This window comes from Petaurus breviceps, unplaced genomic scaffold (assembly GCF_028583685.1).
Source record: "Petaurus breviceps papuanus isolate PSGF00001 unplaced genomic scaffold, PetGlider_PUasm1.0 91023, whole genome shotgun sequence".
Classification (NCBI taxonomy): Eukaryota; Metazoa; Chordata; class Mammalia; order Diprotodontia; family Petauridae; genus Petaurus; species Petaurus breviceps.
The window spans coordinates 7,985,900-8,009,878 of NW_027187398.1; the positions used below are offsets into that span (position 1 = coordinate 7,985,900).

Here is a 23,979-nt window from a genome sequence, read left to right on the forward strand (position 1 = left end):
ATCATTCAATCAATTACAAAGTCCCTGTTCTAAATACTACTCCACCCCTAGGCTATACCTTAATTAAGTCCACCACAAAACCCCTCTTCTCAAATGGAGATTAGTTTCCAAACATAAGGTCAAAAGTTCCCCACCCCTGGATCACAATTGAATCTACCCCAGAGTTACATCAAGTTTAAACACAGCACTTAATATCCAAATGGAGGTCTTTTCTTCATCTTGACACGAGGCAAGTTCTCAGCAATCTTAGTTCCTGGGGAGACAAGGCTTAGCAAGGCCATAAGATACATTGCCAGTCCCTTCATGAATTTATCCTCTGTCTGTAGAACAGTCCTAGAACCCCTGAACACATTAGCAAAGCCCTCTCCCAGGATTTCTGTAAACATACAACAAGAAAATCCTTCTTCAGGGCTTCTGAACCAACAGAAAGGCTCCCAGACCCCTGCAACAACAGCACTGTCCTTCACCAGTGGACAGTATTCACTCTGTCTGCAGGACAGTCTCCAGACCCCTGCAACAACAGTACTGTCCCTCACCAGTGGACAGTATTCACTCTCTGTCTGCAGGACAGTCTCAGGGCTTCTTAGCGAACAGCCAGGTTCCAGGACTTCTTCAACAAAAGGACTGTCTTTCACCAGTGGACAAATCTGGCAAAACAACATCAAAACAGACAGACAAAGTACCAGCAAAACAGCCATGTCTCCTCAGTCCTTGGCAGCTCAGGGGGCAGGTCTCAAAAGTCCAGGGCAATTCAAAGCGGCCACCAGCAGTTCTCTTAGTCTCTCTCTCTCCACGAGGTGCTGCTTCCAAAAAGATCTTCCGCCTCTCTCTAGTGTCTCTCCAAATCTACATCACCAGCTCCTCCCAGTTCAGGACTTTCTTTTCACATCAACAAGCCCATCCCACAGGTGGGATTAACAAACTCTGGGTTTTAACACAATCAATTTGAAAACAAAGCCAATACAGGGGAATCTCCAATTGCCATCACTATCACAAGCCTCCATAGTGTGTACCCACTCTACCACATACTACATTTGCAAAGGGATGCACAGAAAGTAATCACCAGGACTGGCATCAAGACTCTGGCAATGCCCTTTCCTTCGCACCACTCGCTCTAGGTGCGCGCTCATCAAACCACATCTGGAGTCTAGGTCCCATTCCAGGGGGACGTTTCAAAAAGGAAACTGAAGAATTGCGGCACATGTAAAAGGCAATGGCGCCTGTGGAGGTCTGGAAATCACATCACGTGAGGGGCTGAAGGGCTGGGTTTGAGCCTGACTCTGGTCCTCAGTCACTGAGGGATGGGGAGAGGAGGCAAGTGCATCCTTCATCTCAGAGCTGCAGACTTGTCCTCTGTAGCCTGAGGGGGGTCAGGGCACATGGCTCCCAGGCCCCTGCCAGCTCCTCTAGGTCTGACTCTATGACCCAGCACACTCAGCCTGGAGAAAACAGCAGGGAACATGAGAAATGGCTCAAGACCCCGAGAAAAACTTGCTCCTTGTTGCTCTAGATCATCATGGAGCCAACAGGGGAAGCTCTGAAGGGGCAAGTTCCTTAGCAGGAGACAAAAGCATTCCAATAAACAGAGCTGCCCTCTGTGGGGTGGGCTAGAGGGAAAGCTAACCAGCATCCTCCTTATCCTTTGTTGCTGTTCAGTCATCTCAATCATATCCAATTCTTCATGACCCCCTGTGGGGTTTTCTTGGCAAAGAGACTGGAGTGATTTACCATTTCCTTCCCCAGCTCACTTTACAGATGAAGACACTGAGATAAACAGGGTTAAGTGACTTGCCCAGGGTCACACAGCTAGTGAGTGTCTGAGGCCTGATTTGAACTCAGGTCTTCCTGATGCCAAGCCCAGCACTCTATACACTGAGTCACCTAATTGCCTACCCAACCACTTCATGTATTTAATTGTTATTTGTCTTTCATTCTCAAAGAGGACCATGACATCAGGAAGATTCAGAGGTTGGGTAGTCACCAATGACCAGTAAGTTAGCCCAGATCAATCAATCCATGCATTAACAAACATTTAGATACAAATACCCACTCACAGATTTTATACGTGAGCACACACACACATTTTACACATGTGTATACACATGTATGCAGGATACACATATAAATGTATGCATTGTGTACATGCTTATATACTGTGTGCATATATACACCTGTGTATACAGGCACATACATATTTGTAAATACATGCATAGGCCCATGCAAGTGTCCTTACATATGTATGTGTGCATGCTTACACACACATATCCAGGACTCCCCCAAAATTTTTAGTGTATTTTTAAACCAATGAGCTTTGGTGGATGAGTACTAGACCAGCCCCTTTTTTCCCCCTTTTTCTTGAAGCCAGCTGGGTGGCATGGTGGATACAGTGCTAGACCTAGAAGACCTGTTTTTGAATCCTGACTCTGACACTTACTAGCTGTGTGATCCTGGACAAGTTACTTAACCTCTCTCAGCTTCAGTTTCCCCCTTTGTAAAATAGAAGCAGTCAGGTGGACCACTGGATAAAATACTGGACCTGGAGTCAGGAAGACCTGAGTTGAAATCCAGCCTCATACACTGACTAACTGTGTGACCCTGGGCAAATCACTTAACCCTGTTTGCCTCAGTTTCCTCATCTGCAAAATGAGCTGAGAAGGAAATGGCAAATTGCTCCAGTATCTTTGCCAGGAAAACCCCAAATGGGGTCATGAAGAGTCAGACATGACTAAATAACAACATTACAGGGATAATAATTGCCAGAATCAAATTAGATAATAATTGTAAAGCACTTTGCAAATCTTAAAGCTGTATATAAATGCTCTCTAATAGTCTATAGCTATATACAAAATGAATACAAGGTAATGTGGTCAGGGAGGCCCTAGAGAATCCAAGAAAAGTCTTATATAGAAGGTGGCACCTGGATCGAGCTTTGAAGGAAACTAGAAACTAAGAGGCAGAGTTGAAAAAAGAATAAGTACATTTGAGCCATGGGCAACAGCCAAGGCAAAAGTGCAGAGATGCGAGATGAGACTTTTGGGAGGGAAAGCAGGAAGATCAATTAAACTGGTCTGTGTAATGAGTAAAGGGCAATACTACATAACAAGGCCAGAGAGATGGTCTGGAGCCAGATGATAAAGGGTGTTAAGTGCCAGAGTTTATATTTGATCCCAGAGGAAAGGGGGAGCCACTGGAGCCAGTGGATGACATGGCTGGGCCTGTGCTTTAGGAAAATCACTTTGGGTGCTGAGTGGAGGATGGGCTAGGGAAAGGAGAGACTTGAGTTGACACCCTCCCCCCCACCAAGGTCCCTTCCAGTGCATAATTCTATTAACAGATCTCCAAAGATGGCATTTCAAACACCGTGACTGAGCTTGGGCAGATGGTCAGGCACTGCCCATTGCTCCAAAATGACATTCATGCGACAAACCTTTATGAGCCCTGAAGGAAGCCTGTGGGGCTGCCACCAAGGAGCTTACAATCCAATAGAAGATGTAAGATCTACCATTTGTCTTTTCCATAAATAAGTTAGCCCATGATAACTGCCACCAGAAAGGGACAAACAAGGTGTTCTTTTGAAAAAAGAGTTATTTACTTTAGGCTGAGTAGAGAAAGGCCAAGGAAGGCCTTGTGAAAGAGGTGATATTTAAGCCGGGCCTTGGAGGAGGGATTGGACTCTGACAGGCAAAGACCTGGAGAAGGACAATAGAGTAAGCAAAGGCATGGGGGCAGGAAAGTACAGGGTATGCTTGGGGAACTCTGAATAATCCCTCAGAGCAATGAGAGATAATTCAATTCAGAGAGCATTAATTAGGTGCCTACTGTATGCCAGATGGTAGGCAAGGCACAAAAACAAAAATGAAGTTGTCCCTGCCCCCAGGAAGCTTATATTCACTCAAGGGATGGGGAAGAAATAGGAAACCACTAGAATTTTGTGAGTAGGAGAGTAAGGCATCATTCCTCTCTGGTCCTCACCCCTTACTCTCCAGGCTTACTCCACCATGTGTCCCTTCCCAGCTACCTTTTGCGTATTGTCTTTTCTCCATTAAATAAAGGCTCCTTGAGAGCAGAGACCGTCTTTCTGTCTCACTCGGTCTTAGTACAATGTGTGGCACACAGAAAGAGCTTGCTAAAAGGTTGCTAATTTGACTTAAAAGCCTGTCCTGCCTGAAGGCATACCACCTAACAAAAGTGGAGCCCAGAAGTGAGCTAGGGCAGGCAGGAGCCAGCCTGGGATGAAAGACATGTTACAGCTTACCTGCAGAAAAGCATTAATTACCAAGCTGAGCTGGAAAAGTTGGGGGAGCAGCAGATTTGGCTATACCATGACTTACCTGGGCATACTGCTCCTTGAGGGGTCCAGAGAGCCGAAGCACAGCACACACATGCGTCCCCAGCCTGCAGGAAGGGAAGATACCCCCCCAAGGCCAGAATTGGGTTAGCTCACTTAGACCTGTATCTCCCCACCCAGTATTCTGCTCACCTTTCAAGTCAACACTTGTATAATCAGGACTGCCCAGCACCTACCACTCCCCTCTGGTAGGACTGAGTTACCCTTGCAAGAGACACTCATTAGACTTTTCCCACAACCTGAAGAGCCTGTGACTCCACCAGCTACCTCAGCAGCACAAGGAATTCAGGCTGGAGAAAAGGAAAAATGTCCTGCTGGTGAGAGCTGTTCAAAATAAGTCACCATGGGAAGCTACGAAATATGTTTTTCTAAGAATTCACTCATCAAAACAGGGGGCTCCCTGCCTCAAAGAGATGACCTGTATGTACCTAGTGTACTGGATAGGGAAGGAGGGGTTCTGAGGCCACCCTAGGGCAGGGCCTCCTTGCCTCATGCCTGGACTTCGCAATAGTCTTGCTGGCAGGGCTGCCCCCGTCAAATCCTTCCTCACTCCAATCCAGCAACAAAGTCATTTTCCTAAACGGCAGGTCTTATCACGTCATCCCCTCTTACTCAAGAAACACTAGTGGCTCCCTCTCACCTCCAAAATCAAAGACAAAAGCCTCTTTCGGTGTGCTCAAAGCCCTTCCTAACCTCTTCCCCACCGCCACCCCAACCCCCGCCCTTCTAGTCTTCTGACTCTCCAAGCACTCCGCGATCCAGTGACCGCGGCCCGCGGCCTCCTAGCTGCTCCACGAACAAGCCACTCCGTCTCTCTGCTCCCACTCCATACCTGAAATGTTCTTCCTCATCTCAGCCCCCAAGTGTCCTTCAAATCCCACCTTCTACAGGAATCCTCTCCCAAATCCTCTGTTAATCAATTCCAATTTATCTTCTAATTTGCGGTCTCCCCATTAGAGTGTGAGCTCCTCCATTTGCCTTTCTTTGGATCCCCAGTATTCAGCAGAGCCTGGCACACAGAAGGCACTTAATAAATGCTTACTGTGGAATGACTGAGCAACCTACTTTCCCTTCCATTTTCTCCTCTAAAAAATAAAGAGGGCTGGCTTAGATGACTTAGATCCCTTTCAACTGGGACATTCTCTGAAACTTCTTAGGATCTCTTTCAGCCTCAAAAGTCTGTGACTTTTAAGACTGATGCTTACATTGAAACAGACCTTAGATCTGTAAAACAGGATCTCAGACCTGCTTAAATCAAAGATATAAGAAGAGAAGCCTGGAAGGGGGGGTGAAATCCTGGAATCCCAGAGGTGGAAAAGACTGCCTAATCCACCTAGTCCAACTCCTTTGTTGTTGTTATTGAATCATCTCAGTCATTTCTGACTCTCTATGACCCCGTTTGGGGTTTTCTTGGCAAAGACACTGGCGTGGTTTGCCATTTCCTTCTCCAGCTCATTTTACAGATGGGGAAACTGAGGTAAACAATGCCAAGTGACTTGCCCAGGGTCATACAGCAAGTAAGTGTCTGAGGCAGCTTTGAACTCAGGTCCTTCTGATTGGCCTGGGCTGGTGCCTCCAACCACTGCACCACTTAGCTGCTCTATTACAGTCCTAACCAAAGCATGAATCTTTCCTTCAACAACTCCAAAAGGAATCAAGGAATCAAGAAACACTTTAAGAATGAGTGACCCATGGCAGTGTGTATCTAAAGGGCTTCCAAAGGAGTCAGGAAGATCTACCAAGTCCTACCAGGGAAACATATTCCCTGGGTGACCAGAGGTAAATCCCTTAATGACTCAGTGCCCCAGGCAACACACTAATAAAGAATTTGAGTTACAGATATGCATGAGATATGCATGGATGGAGGAAGTTTCCATACCAGAAGTTTCCCAGGTAGATGGTAATCACAGATTCAACTGTACCTATCTATCTATAGCTACATCACATATATATATACATGTACATACTATATTTATATAGTTATACATAAAATATTTGTATATATGTGTATATATGTATGTATATGTGTGTATACATGCATGCACACACACACACACACCCTCTGCACACAGGGATGAGAAGTCATTTCAATTCATGGAGCATTTATTATTGTTCTTTGGGCACCAGACTAAAAAGAAATAGGTCCCTGCCCAACAAGAAGCATGGTTGTGGAGCTCAGTGATTTTATGGCTGAGAATGCTCTGGCTAGAGGAAAGTTGAGAGTGTGCCATGGGAGGGGCTGAACATTGAGTTACAGAGCGCTAACCATGGCTCTCCCCAAAACCCAAATCCCTTCAGCATTAAGCAGTCCACCTAAGGCATTTCCACCAACCCTGCCTTTCAAAAAGACATCCTGTCTCCTGTCCCTGTAGCCCTGAACCTATTCCCCAGGTTCCTATTCCTCAGCTCTAATAGGTATACCCTTCTTAAAAGTTAATCAAGATGTTTAAAATAATAACTCTAATGGCACTGATTTTCCATTTTAAGTTTGCAAAGTACCTTACATATATTATGGCATTTGATACTCACAACAACCTATGAAGTAGGTACTATTATCCCCATTTTACAGATGAGGAAACTGAGCATAGAAGTTAAATGACTTGTCCAGCATCATCATATAGCTACTTAAGTGTCTGAGGCAGGATTTGAACACATATCTTCCAGGTCAAGCACTCTATTAAATTGCATCACCCAGCAGGCTTCAAGAAAAAGGGGGAGAAGTGGGAGAAGATGCTAGTGTTGTATGGATGCTGATATCAAACTTGAAGCCCAACACTAACAACTGCTGCCTCAATCAAATTAAAATGTAATTGGAAAATATTCAACAAAATAAATAAAAATACAATAAAACATAGATTACATTACATTTTAAAACTGAGTCAGTATGTACCCCACAGGGATCCTTACATAAAGATTAATGTCAACTTTCTTTCAACTCTGACATGGCTGGTATAGAGCAAAGAACCTAGCTGAATTTGGAGTCAGAAGCCCTAGGTTCTAATCCCAGCTCTGCCACTCAATCCCAGTGTGATACTAAGCAAGTCACTCCATTTAAATGGGCCTAGATTTCTCAATAAGTTACAAAGAGAAGAGTAAATGAGGCATTGATCTCTATGGTCCCTTCCAGCTCTAAATCCTATGATCCAAAAAGACTAAACCCTTTGTCTGTTTAGGGTAACTCCACTTCAAACTCATTTCTTTGGGGCCTACAGCCTGATTTCATTCAATTCAATAAGCACTGATTAAGAAAGATTTCAAAGACTGGTTCCAGGTGCCAACAATAACGCACACTAACTTCTGATCTGTAGAGAGGTTGTGGACTACATGTGCAGAACGGTGCATACGCTGTCAGATACAATGGCAGTAGTGGTTTGCTTCATCTCACTGTCGTTATTTTATGGGAGGTTTCTCTGGTGGTCAGATAGAGGGGCTGAGGGCATAGGAACTGACAGTGGCAACAGTAAGAAAAACAAAAAAGGCTCAACCAACAAAGGAATTTATTTGAAGCAAGCATTGATTATAAGACCCTACTATGTGCAAGTCACAACGTGCTGGAGATCCGGAGACCAAAAAATAAAAAAACAAAAACAAAAAACGCATTCCTGCCCGCAAGGAACTTATGTATAAGAGAGACGGTCTCTGACAAACAAAGCATTACTTACTTGGCAATGAACCCTCAACCCACCTCCACCGACCCAGCAAGAGACACCAAGAATCCCCTCCCCAAGTAGACCCTGCACCTGTCCTAAATTTGACACCTCTTCCACCCACCCCTGCTGACTACCTGTTCCGCAATTCATCCGTCACGAAGTCCTTCCCGGACTTCCTCTTGCCGCTAAACAGGAGCACCAGCCGCGGGGTTTCGACCCTTGGAACCATGGCAACCCCCAGTCCCTAACCAGCCCAGGACCAGGTAGACTGTCCAGACCCGCCTACCCCAGGTTCAGAACACGTGGGGAGAAAGAGACGCAACCAATCGGCGAGGGGGAAGGAATAAAGGAGAGATTCCTTTCTCTTTTTGTCTGAAACTGCATAGGCTCCTAGGCTCCCAAACGTATATATTCACTAAACAGAGAAAATAGAATTAGTTCATGAGGAAGCGAAAGATATTATCACCGCCGAAAGCCTTCTCCTCAAAATACTCCCCCCACCCTTTCTCCCTTGGGCCAATCCAACCCCGCCCTGGAACACTCCACTTCCCCGACTCCGCCTCCTTTGTCGGAAGAGGGGCGGATGAGCATTCTCATTTGATCCGAAGGGAAGTATATAAAAACTTCCGGAAGTGAATTTTAATTTGCCCCTCTTTAAAGTTCTATATATACCTTAAAAATATTGAATTATAATGACAACTTGAGGTGTTTTTTTAGAAACTTTGTCATTATTGGAGTCTTAACACCAAAATACTGAGACAAAGTTAAATCTCCCCTATAAAATAAATGGTTCATTCCAGAGAGGATACTGATTTACCAAAGAGGCGGATGGAGGGAGGAGCGTATATACTCTAAACATCAGGTTTGGGGAGGGATTTTGTCTGTTCTGTGCTATTGGATGGTAAACAGACTCTCCAAAAATACGGGACCTTAGGAACAAACTAAGGTTTGGAAAGCGCTTTCCTTGACTCTGGGAACACTGAATAATAATTCAAGCATTATTATGTCTGTTGGACAGAGTGGGGAACTGAGGCCAAGTGACTTGTCTACGGTCACACTGCTAGCCTGTGGATTAGCCAAAGAGCCTTTTTTGAACCTCACACACCTGACCTATTTCATGGACGTAAAAAGTCAAAAGTCACTCCGTGAAAGGGGAAATAAGCGTTCTAGGGAACTCAATTCAACATGTCATTCATTCCTAAAGCATTTGAAATGGGATAGAAATAGGATGCTAGGGACATGAGAAAACCTATCCTTACTCCGGTATCTTAAATTGCTCAACCCAAACCAAAAACGACGCCCTGTTCAGGAGTCATTTTAGTTTTTATCCACACAGAGCACCTTCAGGAGACAGACAAGATCTAACTCTCCCAGAGAACTGGCCTTCCAGAACGAGGTTGGGAGACCTTTCCTAATGTTCCAATCAGGCCACCCTGATTGGACCCTCTTTAACTCCCCAGCAGAGAGTAGGAGATTCGTCAGCCTGGGGCTTAGGAGATGATGACAAGCAAGGGAATAGTAGGCTTATCCAGCTTCCCTTCCCCTCTGCCTGGACCTCTACCTTTCTGCTTCCTCTGCTATACCTGAAAGAAGGCACTGGAATGGTTCACTAGGGCACAGAAAATGCCCCCGGATCCAACTTTTCACTTACCTGTACTGATATCAACATGTATCCTCTCCTGTTTGCCAGGCTCATCCCAGAGAGCTGTCTGTGGCTGTAATGTCCAGGAAACCAAGGTTTTTGTGTCAGCTGGGGAGGAGAATTTTCCTAACCAGACATTCTGTGCTGTCTGCCTTTTCTCCCCAATATACCACTACCCACATTCTGCACATACAAGGACTCCTTCAGCAGCCCCTGGCCACCTCTGGACTCTGTGACTCCCCAGGTGCCCAGGGGAAACCTTTGCTAAGGAAATGAATGTGATCAGAAGGAAAAAAAATTAACAAGGATTAAGTACAATTTTTTAAAGTAGTCCCCAGCCTCAAGGAGTGTTTATTCTATTGGAATAAGTGCTCAAGATTTTTCTACTGTCTTCCTTCTTATAGGGTCCTTTTAAGGTAAAGGAAGTGAGGAAGAGATAGGATAGTTGTGTAAATTCTCTTTGTAATTTCCAACTGTCACTCCTATTTCTTCCTCTGGGGGCCAAGTTAAATCCCTCTTGTGAGGGTGGTACAATGAAAAGAACTCCCTAGGTTCAATTTCTGTCTTCACCATTCACTAGCTATGTGATCATGGACCAGTCACTTACCTAAGCCTCACTTTCCTCATCAGTAAAATGGGTATGACACTGGCTTTAGGCTGGATGAGCACTTGGTAGTTATCCAGGTTACAAGACATACTGCAGCAGCAGCCCACACAAACCCACAAGACAACAGTGTCACTTTACAATTAATTTGCCAACAAAAGAGTATATAATAAATAAAATAGCTAAGTCATGTCATGAATAGAATGGAGGGCCTGGAGTCAGGAAGACCTGAGGTCAAATCCAGCCAACACTTTCTAGCTGTATGACACTGGGCAAGTCACTTAACCTCTGTTTGCTTCAGTGTCCTCAACTATAAAATGGGGAGAATAACAACCATCTCACAGGAACTTTGTGAGGATTCCAATGACATAAAATTTGTAAAGTTCATAGTTCTTAGCACATAGTAGATAACAAATACTTATTCCCTTACTCTAATTAATATATTATGTATATGTGTATGTTCATATATATACATATGTATATGTGTATGTATGTATATATATATATATGTGTATATGTGTATGTATAGATAGTTCTCTCCACCAGGTAGACACTATACACAAGCAAAGAGGCCAGTGGTCCTGTCTCATTGAGATTTCAGCTTTTCCTGTCAAGAAAAAATTCTTACTGGTTTTTTTTTCAATTCCAGCCTATTACTCAGGATCATAAAAATAGTAATATTTATACATCCAGAGCCCCCACTCTGCTTCTGGGAAATGTCCTAACTCAACCTTGACCTTCTATCTTTATAATATATAGGCAATCAACATTCTATAGCCACACAGTATATTCAACAGGGAAATTACAAAGAAGATATATTAAAAATTTCCCTTCACCAATGCTTCACCCAACTATGTTTCCAAACCTCTCAATGTCCCCTCCTAGAGTGACAACAGGATGGTCCTGAAGCATTTGTCAATCTTTACCCCACCCCAAAGGTCATGGGAAAGATCAAGGGAAGAGATTGTGTGTCTGCTACAGGCAGCAGGGGTCAGCTCTGCTAGCAAGGAAGAAATACAAAAAGGAATCCCAGGGTCAGCTTCTTTCTTGAATCCATAGCTAACATTCTTCACCATCACAAGGGGCCATTCCCTGAAGCTTCTTCCTTCCAATAACTGTATCAACTATATTTTTTTAGCTATGTCAATGTATCTCTGCTCCTTGCTTGGATGTATTGTCTCCTTTGCTCTGATGACATGGGGAGAGGGGGAGGAGGGGGATGACTACAGCGGGCTGGGGAATGGGGGGGGACTGGGATCCCCCTTCTGCTCTTCTCTTTTGTAGAAGCCAACAAGTACACCATATCAAGAGCTCCCAAGCCTGGAATGCTGAACTCCCACACTGCTGAATGAATTGCTGTTTGTGGATTTTGTTGTAAAATATAGACCCAGGAGATTTGACCAGTTCTTTCAATTACACGGTTTCCTTCTTGACACAATTGGAAAAGAATTTTTACCCGTTACAGTGGTGAGGCCTAGATTAATTTTGTTTACACATTAAAACCTAATTGTTGTGGCCTTGTAGGAAAATTCTTTAGCACATACTTGATACTTTGGGACCATATTCTGGGCAGAGGCCAGATGTAATGTAATGTGATTACATTAATTAGGGTGGGAGTGGAATCTCTTCCCTTATACACGTAGTCAGTGCAATTCCAATGAGAGAGACAACTGGAGCAGAACGTGTGAGATGATCACCATCAAAAACAAAACTTCACCTAATATTTTATGGGACACAAAGAGAGGGCAGGGAAACTGGATGGTCTCTGGCAACAAGCCTCGAGAGAAGACAGGAAAGTGGGAAGGCATGTACTCATGCAATAGATGAAGGGACCTTTTTCCAACTGTTTACCCTGTGGAGAGTTGGGGTGTCCCAGGCACTGACTGCACTGAGATGTTGAGATTGGAAATGGGAGGTTTGACAGCCTGAGAGTCTAGAGGAGAAAAAAGCCAGACTGTGACCATCTATCCCCTAAATCAGAAGAACATAGAGCCCCATCAGGAGCAAAAATAAGGTGAGGACCGGCAGGGATTGACAATCTCATGAGCTGGTGAACTGGAGGGACTGACTATTCTTTCCCACATTGCTTCTCTTCCTTAGAGTCCCTAACCCAGAGATGGAGTCCCAGACATGAAAACTCTTTCCTTAATCCTGCCCATGATCTGTGTGGGTACAGATGGTTTGAGACTGTCTCCTGGAACCCCAAAGATCTTAGAGTGTTATCAAATTGTTTAGAGAAATAGATAAAGGCAAATAACTCCATGTAGGAAAATGTTTAAACTTTGTTTCTTTCCATTTTCACTATGTTCAGGAAACTCTGTGGCCACAGCATATTGAGTGACCGGATCCTGTGATTATGGGTTTCTGTGACAGAGGAAATTCCAGATGCAGGGTAGGGGTGCTAGAATGATGTATGAGCTGTAGATTTCACATTGTTTTTATTTTAAGCAAAATTCCATAGCGTCCCCTTCCAAATCTCTCTTGTTACTTGAAGACAGGTGAAGTTAGTCAGGGATGGGAGGATGAGGAGGGTGGTCTAAGCATCTGTAAGTTTAGCACCTACTGCTCACTGGTGGGGATACCAAAACCATTTTAAGGGGGCTATATTACACATGCTGAGAGAAATGGAGAAGAATTGGAATGGCTAATGGAATGATGGCTCCTGGAAAGTATTACCTGGTAGACAATGTAAAGCTCCCTAGCTGGATAATTAATACAGGGACATAATACCTTTCTATAGACAACATACAAGTAAATTTGGAATATTGCCACTCTTCTAGTGGGGTGTACTTATCTTACTTGCTTCACTGAATTATTATGAGGAAAGTATTTTGCAAAATATAAAATGCTATGTAAATGAGAGCCATTATTCTAAAATAGTGGAGAAGAGGCAAGGTAGTTCTCTAGTTGATAATTGAGAGTTAGGGCTGGGTAGGCAACTTTACCTTCACTTCAGCTGCCTGACTGAGATAAAGAGAAGGGAAGTAGGCAGAATTATGAGCAGGGGAGACTCTCAGAGGGGATTTTGAAGAGCTGTCAAGAGCTCTCCATTCTATTGATCATCTTTCTCCCAGCTGTCCCTATCTTTATCCTCACACAATCACCATCCTAGCTCACCTCTCATCTGGATTATTGGACTAGCCTCCTAAGGGATCTCCCTACCCCCATCTGTCCCAATCTAACAAGCATTTATTAAGAGCTTACTGTGTGTAAGTCACTAGTGCTAGGACCTAGGGATGCAACAACCAAACAAAAAAGTCCCTGACCTAACAAAAGTGATGTTCATTTACAACATTCATCCTTGACACAGTTGACCCAAAATAATCTGACCATAACACTCAAAAACCTGTTCAGGGGTTGGCTAGGTGGCACAGTGAGTAAAGCACCGGCTGAGTAAGGAGCGGGCCATGGAGTCAGGAGGACCCCTGAGTTCGGTTCTGGCCTCAGACAATACACACATACAAAAAAAACTAGCCATGTAACCTTGGGCAAGTTACTTAACCCCAGTTGCTCTCCAAAAGGAAAAAAAAAAAACTGTTCAAAAAACTCTCCATCTCTACTAACCTGACATTCAGTACCTTCCACTGTCTGGATCCAACCTGACTTTCCTGCTTATTTCACATTATTCCTGTTGGGGTCTGTTGCTGGGACGAAATGGGACTTCACAGAAGAATTAGATAATGAAAGCAGTAGGTCCTTTTATTAGGAACATTTAAAGGAAAAAACTGAGGAAAAGTAGGAGGCAGGGTCAAGTGAAGGGTCTAAAGGCAACTGATTATTCCCTACACTGGAACTAAGTCTAGAACTGACACCTCAAAACTAGCAAATCCCTTATGTTAGGCCAAAGTTGACACCTCCAAGTAGGCCTGGGGAGGAATATAGTCAGCAAGTTGTCAGGGATCCTTGGCAATGCTGGTCTTTGGGCCATGGCAGAGGGAAGGGGTCTGGTATGGTACCGGAGTGACTGTCTCCAGGATTTGGCACACCATAACACAAAGCTCTTCAAGGGACTCCTGAGTCCATCTTCACCCTATGCATCTGGGAAGCTCTAAGTCCTACTTGGGTAGGTCTGATTGGTTTTCCGATTCTGGAATTATAGCAGGGAGACTGCCAATCAACCAGGATATTGGCAGTTTCTACCCTGGAAGTTCCCAGAGATAGATAATACAGACAGATGCAGAGGGAGGGAGATGCTTTCCAGAAAAGAGCCAAGAGGTACCAAGCAGGAAGAGGTAGCTTAACTGTAAGATCCTAGGACACAGAGACTGGAGTCATTGTTGTTGTTTGTCTGTTTTTGCCTTTCTTTGAATCCTCAATGTTTAGCATAATGCCTGGTATAAGTACTTAAGAAATGCTTGTTGATGGGGTGGCTAGGTAGCATAGTGAATAGAGCACTGGCCCTGGAGTCAGGAGGACCTGAGTTCAAATCTGACCTCAGACACTTAACACTTACTAGCCATGTGACCTTGGATTAGTCACTTAAACTCAATTGCCCTGCCTTCCCCCCTCCAAAAATGGGGGGGGGGGGAATGATTGTTGACCTGTTAAAAGGAAAAAGACTATGTCTAACAAAAAGAGGGGTTTACTATGCTTTCATTTATATTAGTATACATTGTAGCTAAACATGACCACTAGGCAACTAGAAAACACAGTGGATAAAATGCTGGACCTATAGTAAGGAAGAGTTGGGTTCATATACAACCTCAGACAACTGTTAGCTGTGTGATCCTGGGCAAGTCACTTAAATCTGTTTGCCTAAGTTTCCTCAATTGTAAAATGGTGTAATAATAGACACCTCCCAGAGTTGTTAGGTTCAAATGAGATAATAATTGTAAAGTGCTCACTTAGCAGAGTGCCTGGAATGGAGTAGGCACCATGTGAATGCTAGCTAGCATCATTATCATCCTAATCATTATTATTAATATTGCAATTTGAATTTACTCTTTCCTTCCTCTGGGCATTCATATAGGCCATTTCCAATTCCTGTGATATGATGGCCAGCCATCCCATAGAGCATAATCAGAGTTGCCATTCCTGCTTCCTGACAACCACATGAAAGCTAGATGCCCACTTCCAGCCATGTGTGACTCATCACTGAAGGGCTTGAATTTAGAGATCATGAGGAGTCCCCTTAATGGCTGCAGAGCCAGAGAATCCAATGACACTGTGGTTATGCAAAAGGAAACAGCTCTCAGTTCCGCTCCCCCCCCCCCACACACACACCCTGACTTCTCTCTCTCTCCCTTTCCAGCAGTAAATGCTTCTGAGAACTGTCTTCAGCTGCTTCCTGGGATTCTGGTTGGGGAGAGAGGTTGGGGCCAGAGCCCCATTTGTCACCCCTGCCTCCATGGGGCCATGAATACATGGCAACTAAAAAGCCCATGTCCTGTTTGGACAAGTCTGAACATTGAGCTCTTTTTTGTGTCCAGTATTTCTTTATCTTGGGTAAACACAAGATCCTGGCTCTCATCTGATCAGAGCTGAATGGCAACAGGGAAAGATTCTCCAGAAACTACTTCAGCATTCTTGGAGGGAGTTGCCACAAGAGAATTAGGCCAAACTTGGCTACTTTATCAGCAAAAAAAAAAAAAACAAAAATCCTCAGAATTGAGTTATGGGGTCATTGCAGAGCTATAGTGAAGTGCAAAATGCACAACTAGAAATCCTGCAAACTGGTTTATATGCAATGAGGTATCAGTCTCTCAGTAGATTGTAACAGTAGTTACAAGATAGGTTACTACTGTTATTTTTTAAGTTTGTTTTTGTAAAATGCCCCCTTGTGAGTGTCCCATGTTTAGCATTCCTTTTGAGTATAGGAATAAATCAGCGTCTGACACCCGAGTAATACATTGTATCACAGTATACATTGAATACTATTTTTACTCTCTCCTTTTAGGGAAACTCTAGATGTGAGCCATAAATAAAACCATCTTCCATTTCCAGGTAGAGGCAGTCAAATGGTAGAGTGGACAGAGTACTGGGTCAGAAGCCCTGAGTTCAAATCCAACCTCTGACTCTTACTAGCCATGTGACCCTGGGTGAGTTAACTTAACCTCAGTTTCCTCAGTTGTACAATAAGGATAACAATACCACCTACCTCAAAGGGTTGTTGTAAAGATCAAATGAGATAATATTTGTAAAGTGCTGCACCGTGCCCAGCACATAGAAGGCGATAAAAAGACATTCCTCCCCTCCCCCATCTCTACCTGATAAATTCCTTCCCTTATTTCAAGGTCCAGAGCAGGTACTATGTTCCCTGTGAAGCCTTGAAAGAACTGAGCATATGTGTAATGAATATACTAATATTTTTCAGAATTGTTTCTCTTGTGAGTCAGACTCACAATGCAGCTTGAAGTGATCAATCAAACTTTGACAAGGCTCACAATTACTGGCATCCTTCTGCTTGTGTACCTGAAGTGAAGCAAATCAAAGATGGTAGAACCTGTTCCTGTCACAGAACTCTGGTCCTGTGACCCACCAACTAATGTCCCCCAAGGACTTGAGCGATATTGCTGCTCCAGGACTCCAGAATTGTTGTATTATCTTCCATTTGGGGGTTTGTCATGGGAAACTGCTCAAGCCTGGGAAAACATTGTTCATAATCCACCTTCCCCCCTCTTCCCACTTGTGATTTATATATATAATCTCTGTCTTCACTTGAGCAAGTTGGAATTCTGATCAGGGGAATTCCTGATGTGCAAATCTGTTCCTCATAATGAAACTAATTAATTAAACGGCTACCTGATTACTGATACTTTTTTCTGGCCTTCTGTTTTGTCATTCTCAGGTTAGAGACTGGCTCAGTAAAATCCCATTAACACTCCTTGGGTCTCAACAAAGGAGAAGCTACTTTGATGAGTCTAATCTCCTGACAACAACCAGTCAGTCATCTTGAGAACAGTTCCGGTGACTGAAAACTAACCAGGAATTGTCTGTGACTCTTCAACAGGGTGTCTATGGGTGTGCCTACTATCTCTATAGGGTAGTGCCCATCAGATATCCCAAAGGCTTACCATGCAAGTTGATTAGGAAATTGCCTTGATCAATGTCGACATTGCTACTGGGGATTAATAGTACTTGAAATGGTGGTATATGAAAAAACACACTGCAAACATTCAAGCTGCACAGAAATGAGAGTTCTTGTCTTGTGGAAGAGATGGAATAGTTGCCCTTCTGGAAACTGGGACTAGGAAGTTAATTCTTCTTGAACAGGGGCTAAAAAAAGAATGAAGTCCCCAAAAGAAAAGTACCCAAAGAGACTATTGCCAACAGCCAGATATGAGAGGATCTGGCAGATTCTGGGATTTCAAGAAGGCCCAGTCCAGCTCAGAGGGTGTCTGGTGTCTCTGTGTTTATAGCTATCTGAGTCTGTGTCCCTCCAGAGACAATCATCACCCCAGTGCAAAGAACCAGAGTTTTTCCTCCAACAGATATGTCAAAAACATGGCAGCTGATTTTTGAGAAGGAAAGTGATTTTTCTCCTCCCTAACAGCTTCTAACTTGAGGGTAGATAGGAATTCACTTACCAGGAGGTGTAGTCTAGGCCATACTGAGGTTCTCTGAACCCACAGAAATTATAGTCCTTGTGTCAGAAAGTTTAGATCTTTTAATCCTAAAGCCTTCAATTTCTCCTATCGGTAGTAGTTGTTGTCCTTTCTCGGAGAGGATCAAATTGACATTATCATGCTGGGGTCATGGTGCAGTGTGTCCCAACTGTGACTGATCAGACCAATACAAGCTTGGAAGGCTCTACCACAGGTTGGGCACAAATAGTCCAATTGAACATTGGGAGTGGAAATGTCTCCAAATTTGCATGTCTTGCATTTCTTTTGAACTACTACAATTCTATGAGCTTTGCTCATAAAGCACAGTGCCTTCTTTGACATGGGCATACCATACTGGACAGACTTGTGCCAGTGCTCTCATGTTTCCCAATCAGTTCCAATGTTCTGCAGGGAGACCTTGAAAATGTCCTTGTATTTCTTCTTCTGACCTCCATGTGAGCATTTGCCTTGTGTGAGTTCTCTGTAAAAGAGTCTTTTAGGCAAACATACACTTAGCATTTGAATAATCAGAGTTGTGCTCTCTGCAGTAGAGTCTGAATGCTTGGCAGTTCAACTCAAGAAAGGACGTCACTGTCAGGGACCTTATCTTGCCAGGTGATCTTCAGAATCTTTCTAAGACAAATGAAATGGAAGCAATTCAGTTTCCTGGCATGGCACCAATACACCATCCATGTTTCACAGGTATACAACAATGAGGTCAGCACAATGGCTCCATTGATCTTCAGTTTGGTAGGCAGGCTAATAACCTCTCCCACACTTTCCTTCAGAGCCTTCCAAATCTTGATCGAACTCTGGTAATAACACGTCTCCTAGGGATACTTCCCCACTTCCATTCAATGGCTCCTCAGGCTTCTCCTATCAAGGTTCTGGAGGTAACCCAAGGGGTTAGGGGGTAGTTTTCTAGTATTCTAGCTCATGAGCCCCTATTATAGTATGCTTCTCATTAATTATCAACTAGCCAGACAATTATAGTAGGAACAATTGGTACAAAAACATACCCCCCCCCCCCCGGGGGCAGGTAGGTGGCACAGTGAGTAAAGTGGCGGGCCCCAGAGTTGGGAGGACCGGAGTTTGGTTCTGACCTCAAACACTTAACACCCACACAAAACTAGCCATGTAACCTTGGGCAAGTTACTTAAACCCAATTGCCCTCCAAAAGGCAAAAAAAAAAATTCCCCCCCAAAAAAGTCTGAGATACTTTCTCCCACAAGTACATATGAAATCCAGAGGAAAGTGGGCTTAATCTTAGAGAACATATTGTAACAAAAGAGATACCTCATAGTTCTTAGTTGGATGGAAGTCCTTTTTTCCCATCATAAAGTTCTTCTTGGGTAGATGTAATTCACTGCTGGAGTCTGAATGTAGGGGCCCTGAAACTTCATTCCAGATGGATGCATTATTTGTTACTGGGACCATCTTTCTGGTGACATAGTTAAGGGATGGACATGGGGAAACATTCCTTCAGAACTTATCTTCCCCCTTCACATCTTGCTGCTCTCTGGTTCCAGCTCCTCAAAGAGATCCCAAAATTGAACTCTCAAGATTATTGCTGGAATGATCCCACTGGCATCTCCTTCTCTGCTATACATAGGTCTGGATCAGTGTCTAATTCTTTCAGCTAATTCCAATACATTTTGTCATCTGATTTTTATGGAATGACTTTTTTAATCCATTCCACTCTTTGTACCTAGTTTATACCTCTGATTGATTGATTCAATAGAAATGTCTAGGAATCCTTTCTAGCACAGTGCCTACACATAATAGGTGCTGAACAAATGTTTATTGAATTGAATTTATTGATTGATTCTATAACTTAGTCAGGAAGGATTCTTACTTGTTCTGCTACTGGTTGAGGTTAGGTTGTAATTATCCTGAAAGTTTGGAAGCCTTCTTAGCTAAGAAAGGAGGCAGAGTAGGAAGGCCACTGTTTGAACCATGGCAATGGTCTCCTAACTGGCGCTTCCGGCTCAAGTCTCTCTCTCTCCCCCCCCCCCCCCCCCCCATTCCATCCTCCACATGGCTGGCAAAGTGATCTTCCTAAAGCCAAGGTCTAATCATGTGATGCCTTCACTCAATAAACTCCCATGGCTCCCTCTTGCCCCCAGGATCAAATATTATTTCATCTTTGTCTCAAGATTGTTCCTTATTGTAATTTTTTATGTACATAAGTTTTAGTGGTGTTGAATATGTATATAACTTATAAATAAGTAAATATATACATGTATGGATTATTCTTTTTTTTTAACTGATGGGGTATGTGATAAAAAAGTTTAGAGATCTGGAGTGGCTAGGTGGTGCAGTGAGTAAAGCACCAGCCCCAGAGTCAGGAGGACCTGAGTTTGGTTCTGGCCTCAGACACTTAACACCCACACACAAAAAACTAGCTGTGTAACCTTGGGTAAGTTACTTAACCCCAATTGCCCTCCAAAAGGCAAAAAAGAAAGTTTAGGGATCATGAATTCCCATAGGGAAGCAAGGGGCTAAATCTAGGACCACAAATCCCACCTACTTTGCCCATGGCTGCTAATTAGTGTAAATTCAGAGTGCTGAAGAAAGCATTTTTTAAAGGGTCTTCTTACCTCCTACTAATTACCAAGTTAATTAAAGGAAGTTAGATGGTACACTGGATAGAGTACTAGACCTGGAGTCAGGAAAGCCTAAATTTAACTCCAGTCATAGACAAACATCTATGTAAATACTAGTTGTATAAGCCAGGGCAAGTCACCCCCCCCCAAAAAAAAATACACATCAGTTTCCCCATATGTAAAATGGGGATAATAATAGCACCCATCGCCTAAAGTTGTTGTGAGGATCAAGTAAGATAATATTTGTAAATTGCCTAGCATGGTACTATATAAATGTTTATTCCCTTCCCCCTAAATGAGTCTTCAGCTCAGAGGATCCTATGTTCTTGGTGATATCATAAGAGCTGACATTAATATACTGTATTTAAGGTTTGCAAGTATGGTGCAACTCCTTTAGTTTGATGCTCACAACAATCCCTGTGAGGTTATTACCTCTGTCATTCTCATTCTAATTGTCATTATCATCCCTATTTTACATATGTGGCTCCTCAAAGATGACTTACCTATGGTCACACAGCTAATATTCTCTCCACGGCAATTCATTGGCTCTCTGTATAATTGATATTTATATTGTTGTAGTTCAGTTGTGTCCAACTCTTTGTGACTCCATTTGGGGTTTTCTTGGCAAAGATACTGGTGTGGTTTGCCATTTGCTTCTCCAGTTCATTTTACAGATGAGGAAATTGAGGCAAACAGGGTTAAGTGACTTGCCCAGGGTCACACAGCTAGCAAGTGTCTGAGGTTAGATTTGAACTCAGGTTCTCAACTCCAGGTCCACTGCTCTATCCACCACCTAACTTAGAATAATAAGATTTGCAAGGTTCTTGAGGGACATTATTTCATTTGACCCTCTTACTAACCTTCTCCACACCCTCTAGGTAGGATCTGAGTTAAGTCAAAGGGAATTTTCCCTGGGATTCAACATGGAAGGGAAAAGTGACCTCAAAACTTGATTCTTCAATTCAAGGGACTACCATCCCCAAGGTCCCATTAGCCATGCTGCAAAAGAGCGACAATGAAGGGGGCAAGGGGATAGAGGAGAGGTCCACAGGAGAAAGTAAGAAAGCACCAGTTCTCACCTGAGTTGGTGACTACATCTACCTGTTAACTATCTCCCTCCATGTTGGCTTCACCCCTAGCCCTGAGTTCCTAGCCCTTCACACATAGTATCATTGGCATCTCTAAGGGATGAGTACATCTTTAGGAAAGGAGGAAGGAGAGGAGGTTGCAGATGGGGAAAAGTAAGGAGAGAGAAAGGTCTTTGTGGGAGAAATTTAATCTGATTTTGTAGAAAGACTTTCTCCAAACATGGGGAGGGGAGTTGGGATTCAACCCTCCTTTTTATCTTGACCCTCAAGCCCAAGGAGTGGCTAAAGAAAATCAATTAGCCAACAAACATTTATTAAGCAGTATCTATGTACCAAGGACTGTGATAAGGCCTGGCAATAGAAAGACAAAAGCTTACATACCAAATGTCGAAGAAAACATGTACTCTATGCTAGACCTTTACAAATAAAATGCAAGGTAACCATGACACAAGGAAGGTGTTAACCCTTAGAGGGATCAAGAAAGGCCAAGAGGGACGGCCAGGTGGCTCATCAAGTAAGAGCACCAGCCCCAGCATCAGGATGACCTGGGGATTGATTCCAGGCTCAGATACTTAGCACCACACCCAGAAATAACTGGCCATGTAACCTTGAGCAAGTTACTTAACCCCAATTGCTTTAAAAAAAAAGGCCGAGTGGAAAGCCATGATTTTTCTAAATCATTCTCATTTTTCTCTCCTTTTACAAAACAGAAGGGCAAAGTTCAGCAGTATCCCAACCCAACCCCACAAATCCACATGAATACCAGTAGCAAACAGTCTCCGGCCCCTCTAAATCCCATGTCTCTGTGAATAGGCATCAGGTATTTTCTTCTCTCTGAGAAGTCATTCCTTTCTGGAGGTTCCTGTAAGATTCCCAGTCAGTCAACAGCAACAAGCATTTTATTAGGCACCTACTGTGTGAAGGCATTGTGTTATTTGGTGAGGAAATGAAATAAGGCAGAAGACAGTGCCCTCCCTCAAGAAGTTCACCTCCTAATGCTTCTATGAGCCTGTCAAACCAAAAAAACCCAAATACCTATCTTAAAGCAGTGCTGGTTTTCAGACTCAAATTACACCCTTCACTTGGGTCCCTACACATTGTGTCAGCTAGCACAAATCTTCTTATGCCCCAGGGGAAAGGGCAGAGCACCAGAGCAAGCAGAAGAGAGTGCCGAGACCCTGTTCTGAATCCATTGAGAAAAGCAGGCATCAGAGAAAGTGGCGATGTGAAGCCTAGTCATTATCAGAGGATTTGTCAGATGGAAAGCCTGGGGAGCAAAAGGGACCCTTTTCTGTTTTGTTTTGGGTTTTTTTTTGCCTTGATGACACATCATGGGATCCATCCACCTACACAGTAAGATATCAAAACCAACACTTCCATCTGAAGAAAGGTTATAATGTCCTGGTTTGCCTCGGCATCAGTCAAGGGAGCATTCAAAGGGGATGGTGTTCTAGGCCCATCAGGTAAAGCCCCACCTCTAGATGTCTCTGTTTCAATCTAGTTGGTTGATGAAACACAAAAGGTCCTCCAAGCCCCTGTTGCTAGCAGGGCATCCAAGAGGAGAACCTCACTCACAAAGCAGACTGACCATGACTGAACCCAGGGCCTCTCATACTTCCCTCTTATAGTTCTAGAAGGCATCATAAGCTTGGCTAATACTCTGTTCCTTCACCACCCAAATCTGGCATTTGGTCTCTGTGATTAGCTGGGCATCCTAACTGATGACAATTTCAGAATCCTCCTACCTTGCCTGGTTTCCTTCAGGTTCTAGTTAAAATTTCACCTTCTAGGAGGAACCTTTGCTGATTTTCCTTAATGCTCATGCTTTTCCTCTACTGGCGATCCTAAAAACCAGGGGGAGAAGTGGGGAAGAAATGAAGGTACCTCTGGGATGGGAGGAGGAAGAGATGTGAGGGGCAGGAGTTATAGAGAAATTCTGGAGAATCAGAACTATAGCCTAGAAAGGAATGACAATATAGCTGTCCTGGGTCTCTTCCTTAAAATGGAGAGTCTGAGATGAACTAGCCAATCAAAGGAAGAGGCTTGAAGGGATTGATGGGGCTGTCACTGTGTCAAGTCCAGGCAGTAAAATGAGCTTCCAGGATGATGAGATTTCTGGGGCATTGTAGAGAAATTCTGGGAGAGTCAGGAGTGCAGCCTAGAATCACTCTCACCAGTGGCTTCCAGAAATTGTAGCAGGTGTAGCAGCACCCCATAAAACCATCTCAGCTAAACCAGGTTGAGAGTCACCAACCAGCCTCAGACACCCTGGTGAGTTAGAGGGTGTCTACACCAAGCATGGGAAGACTTCTCCCAGCAGGCAGAATGTGCAGATGAAAACAATCTGTTCTGAAGGCCACAAAGGCAGCTGAAAGCAGGCACTGTGGAACACTTAGAGCTTGGTCAGACACTGAGGACCCCAAAGTCATCCACGGCTCAGCCATCTTTAGTCAGCTTGACTTTTGTCTTGCCACTGGATTTCAATAACTCTGGAAGA

General features: G+C 43.7%; 1 protein-coding gene across 5 annotated transcripts in view; it reads right to left on the reverse strand.

The window, feature by feature from the left end:
• PMVK (phosphomevalonate kinase) overlaps nucleotides 1-8,319 on the reverse strand; it is a 99,345-nt gene extending 91,026 nt beyond the window's left edge. For 2 of the 5 annotated variants that reach the window (XM_069078020.1, XM_069078019.1), the window contains exons 1-2: nucleotides 8,133-8,319; nucleotides 4,332-4,395 (exon numbers count right to left, since the gene is read on the reverse strand). In XM_069078020.1, coding sequence (XP_068934121.1) covers nucleotides 4,332-4,395; nucleotides 8,133-8,227 — 159 coding nt within the window. In that variant the 5' untranslated portion in view covers nucleotides 8,228-8,319. The remainder of the gene's footprint in view (nucleotides 1-4,331; nucleotides 4,396-8,132) is intronic. The other 3 variants (XM_069078021.1, XM_069078018.1, XM_069078022.1) reach the window with 3 other exon arrangements.
• Between the last annotated feature and the right edge of the window lie 15,660 nt (nucleotides 8,320-23,979).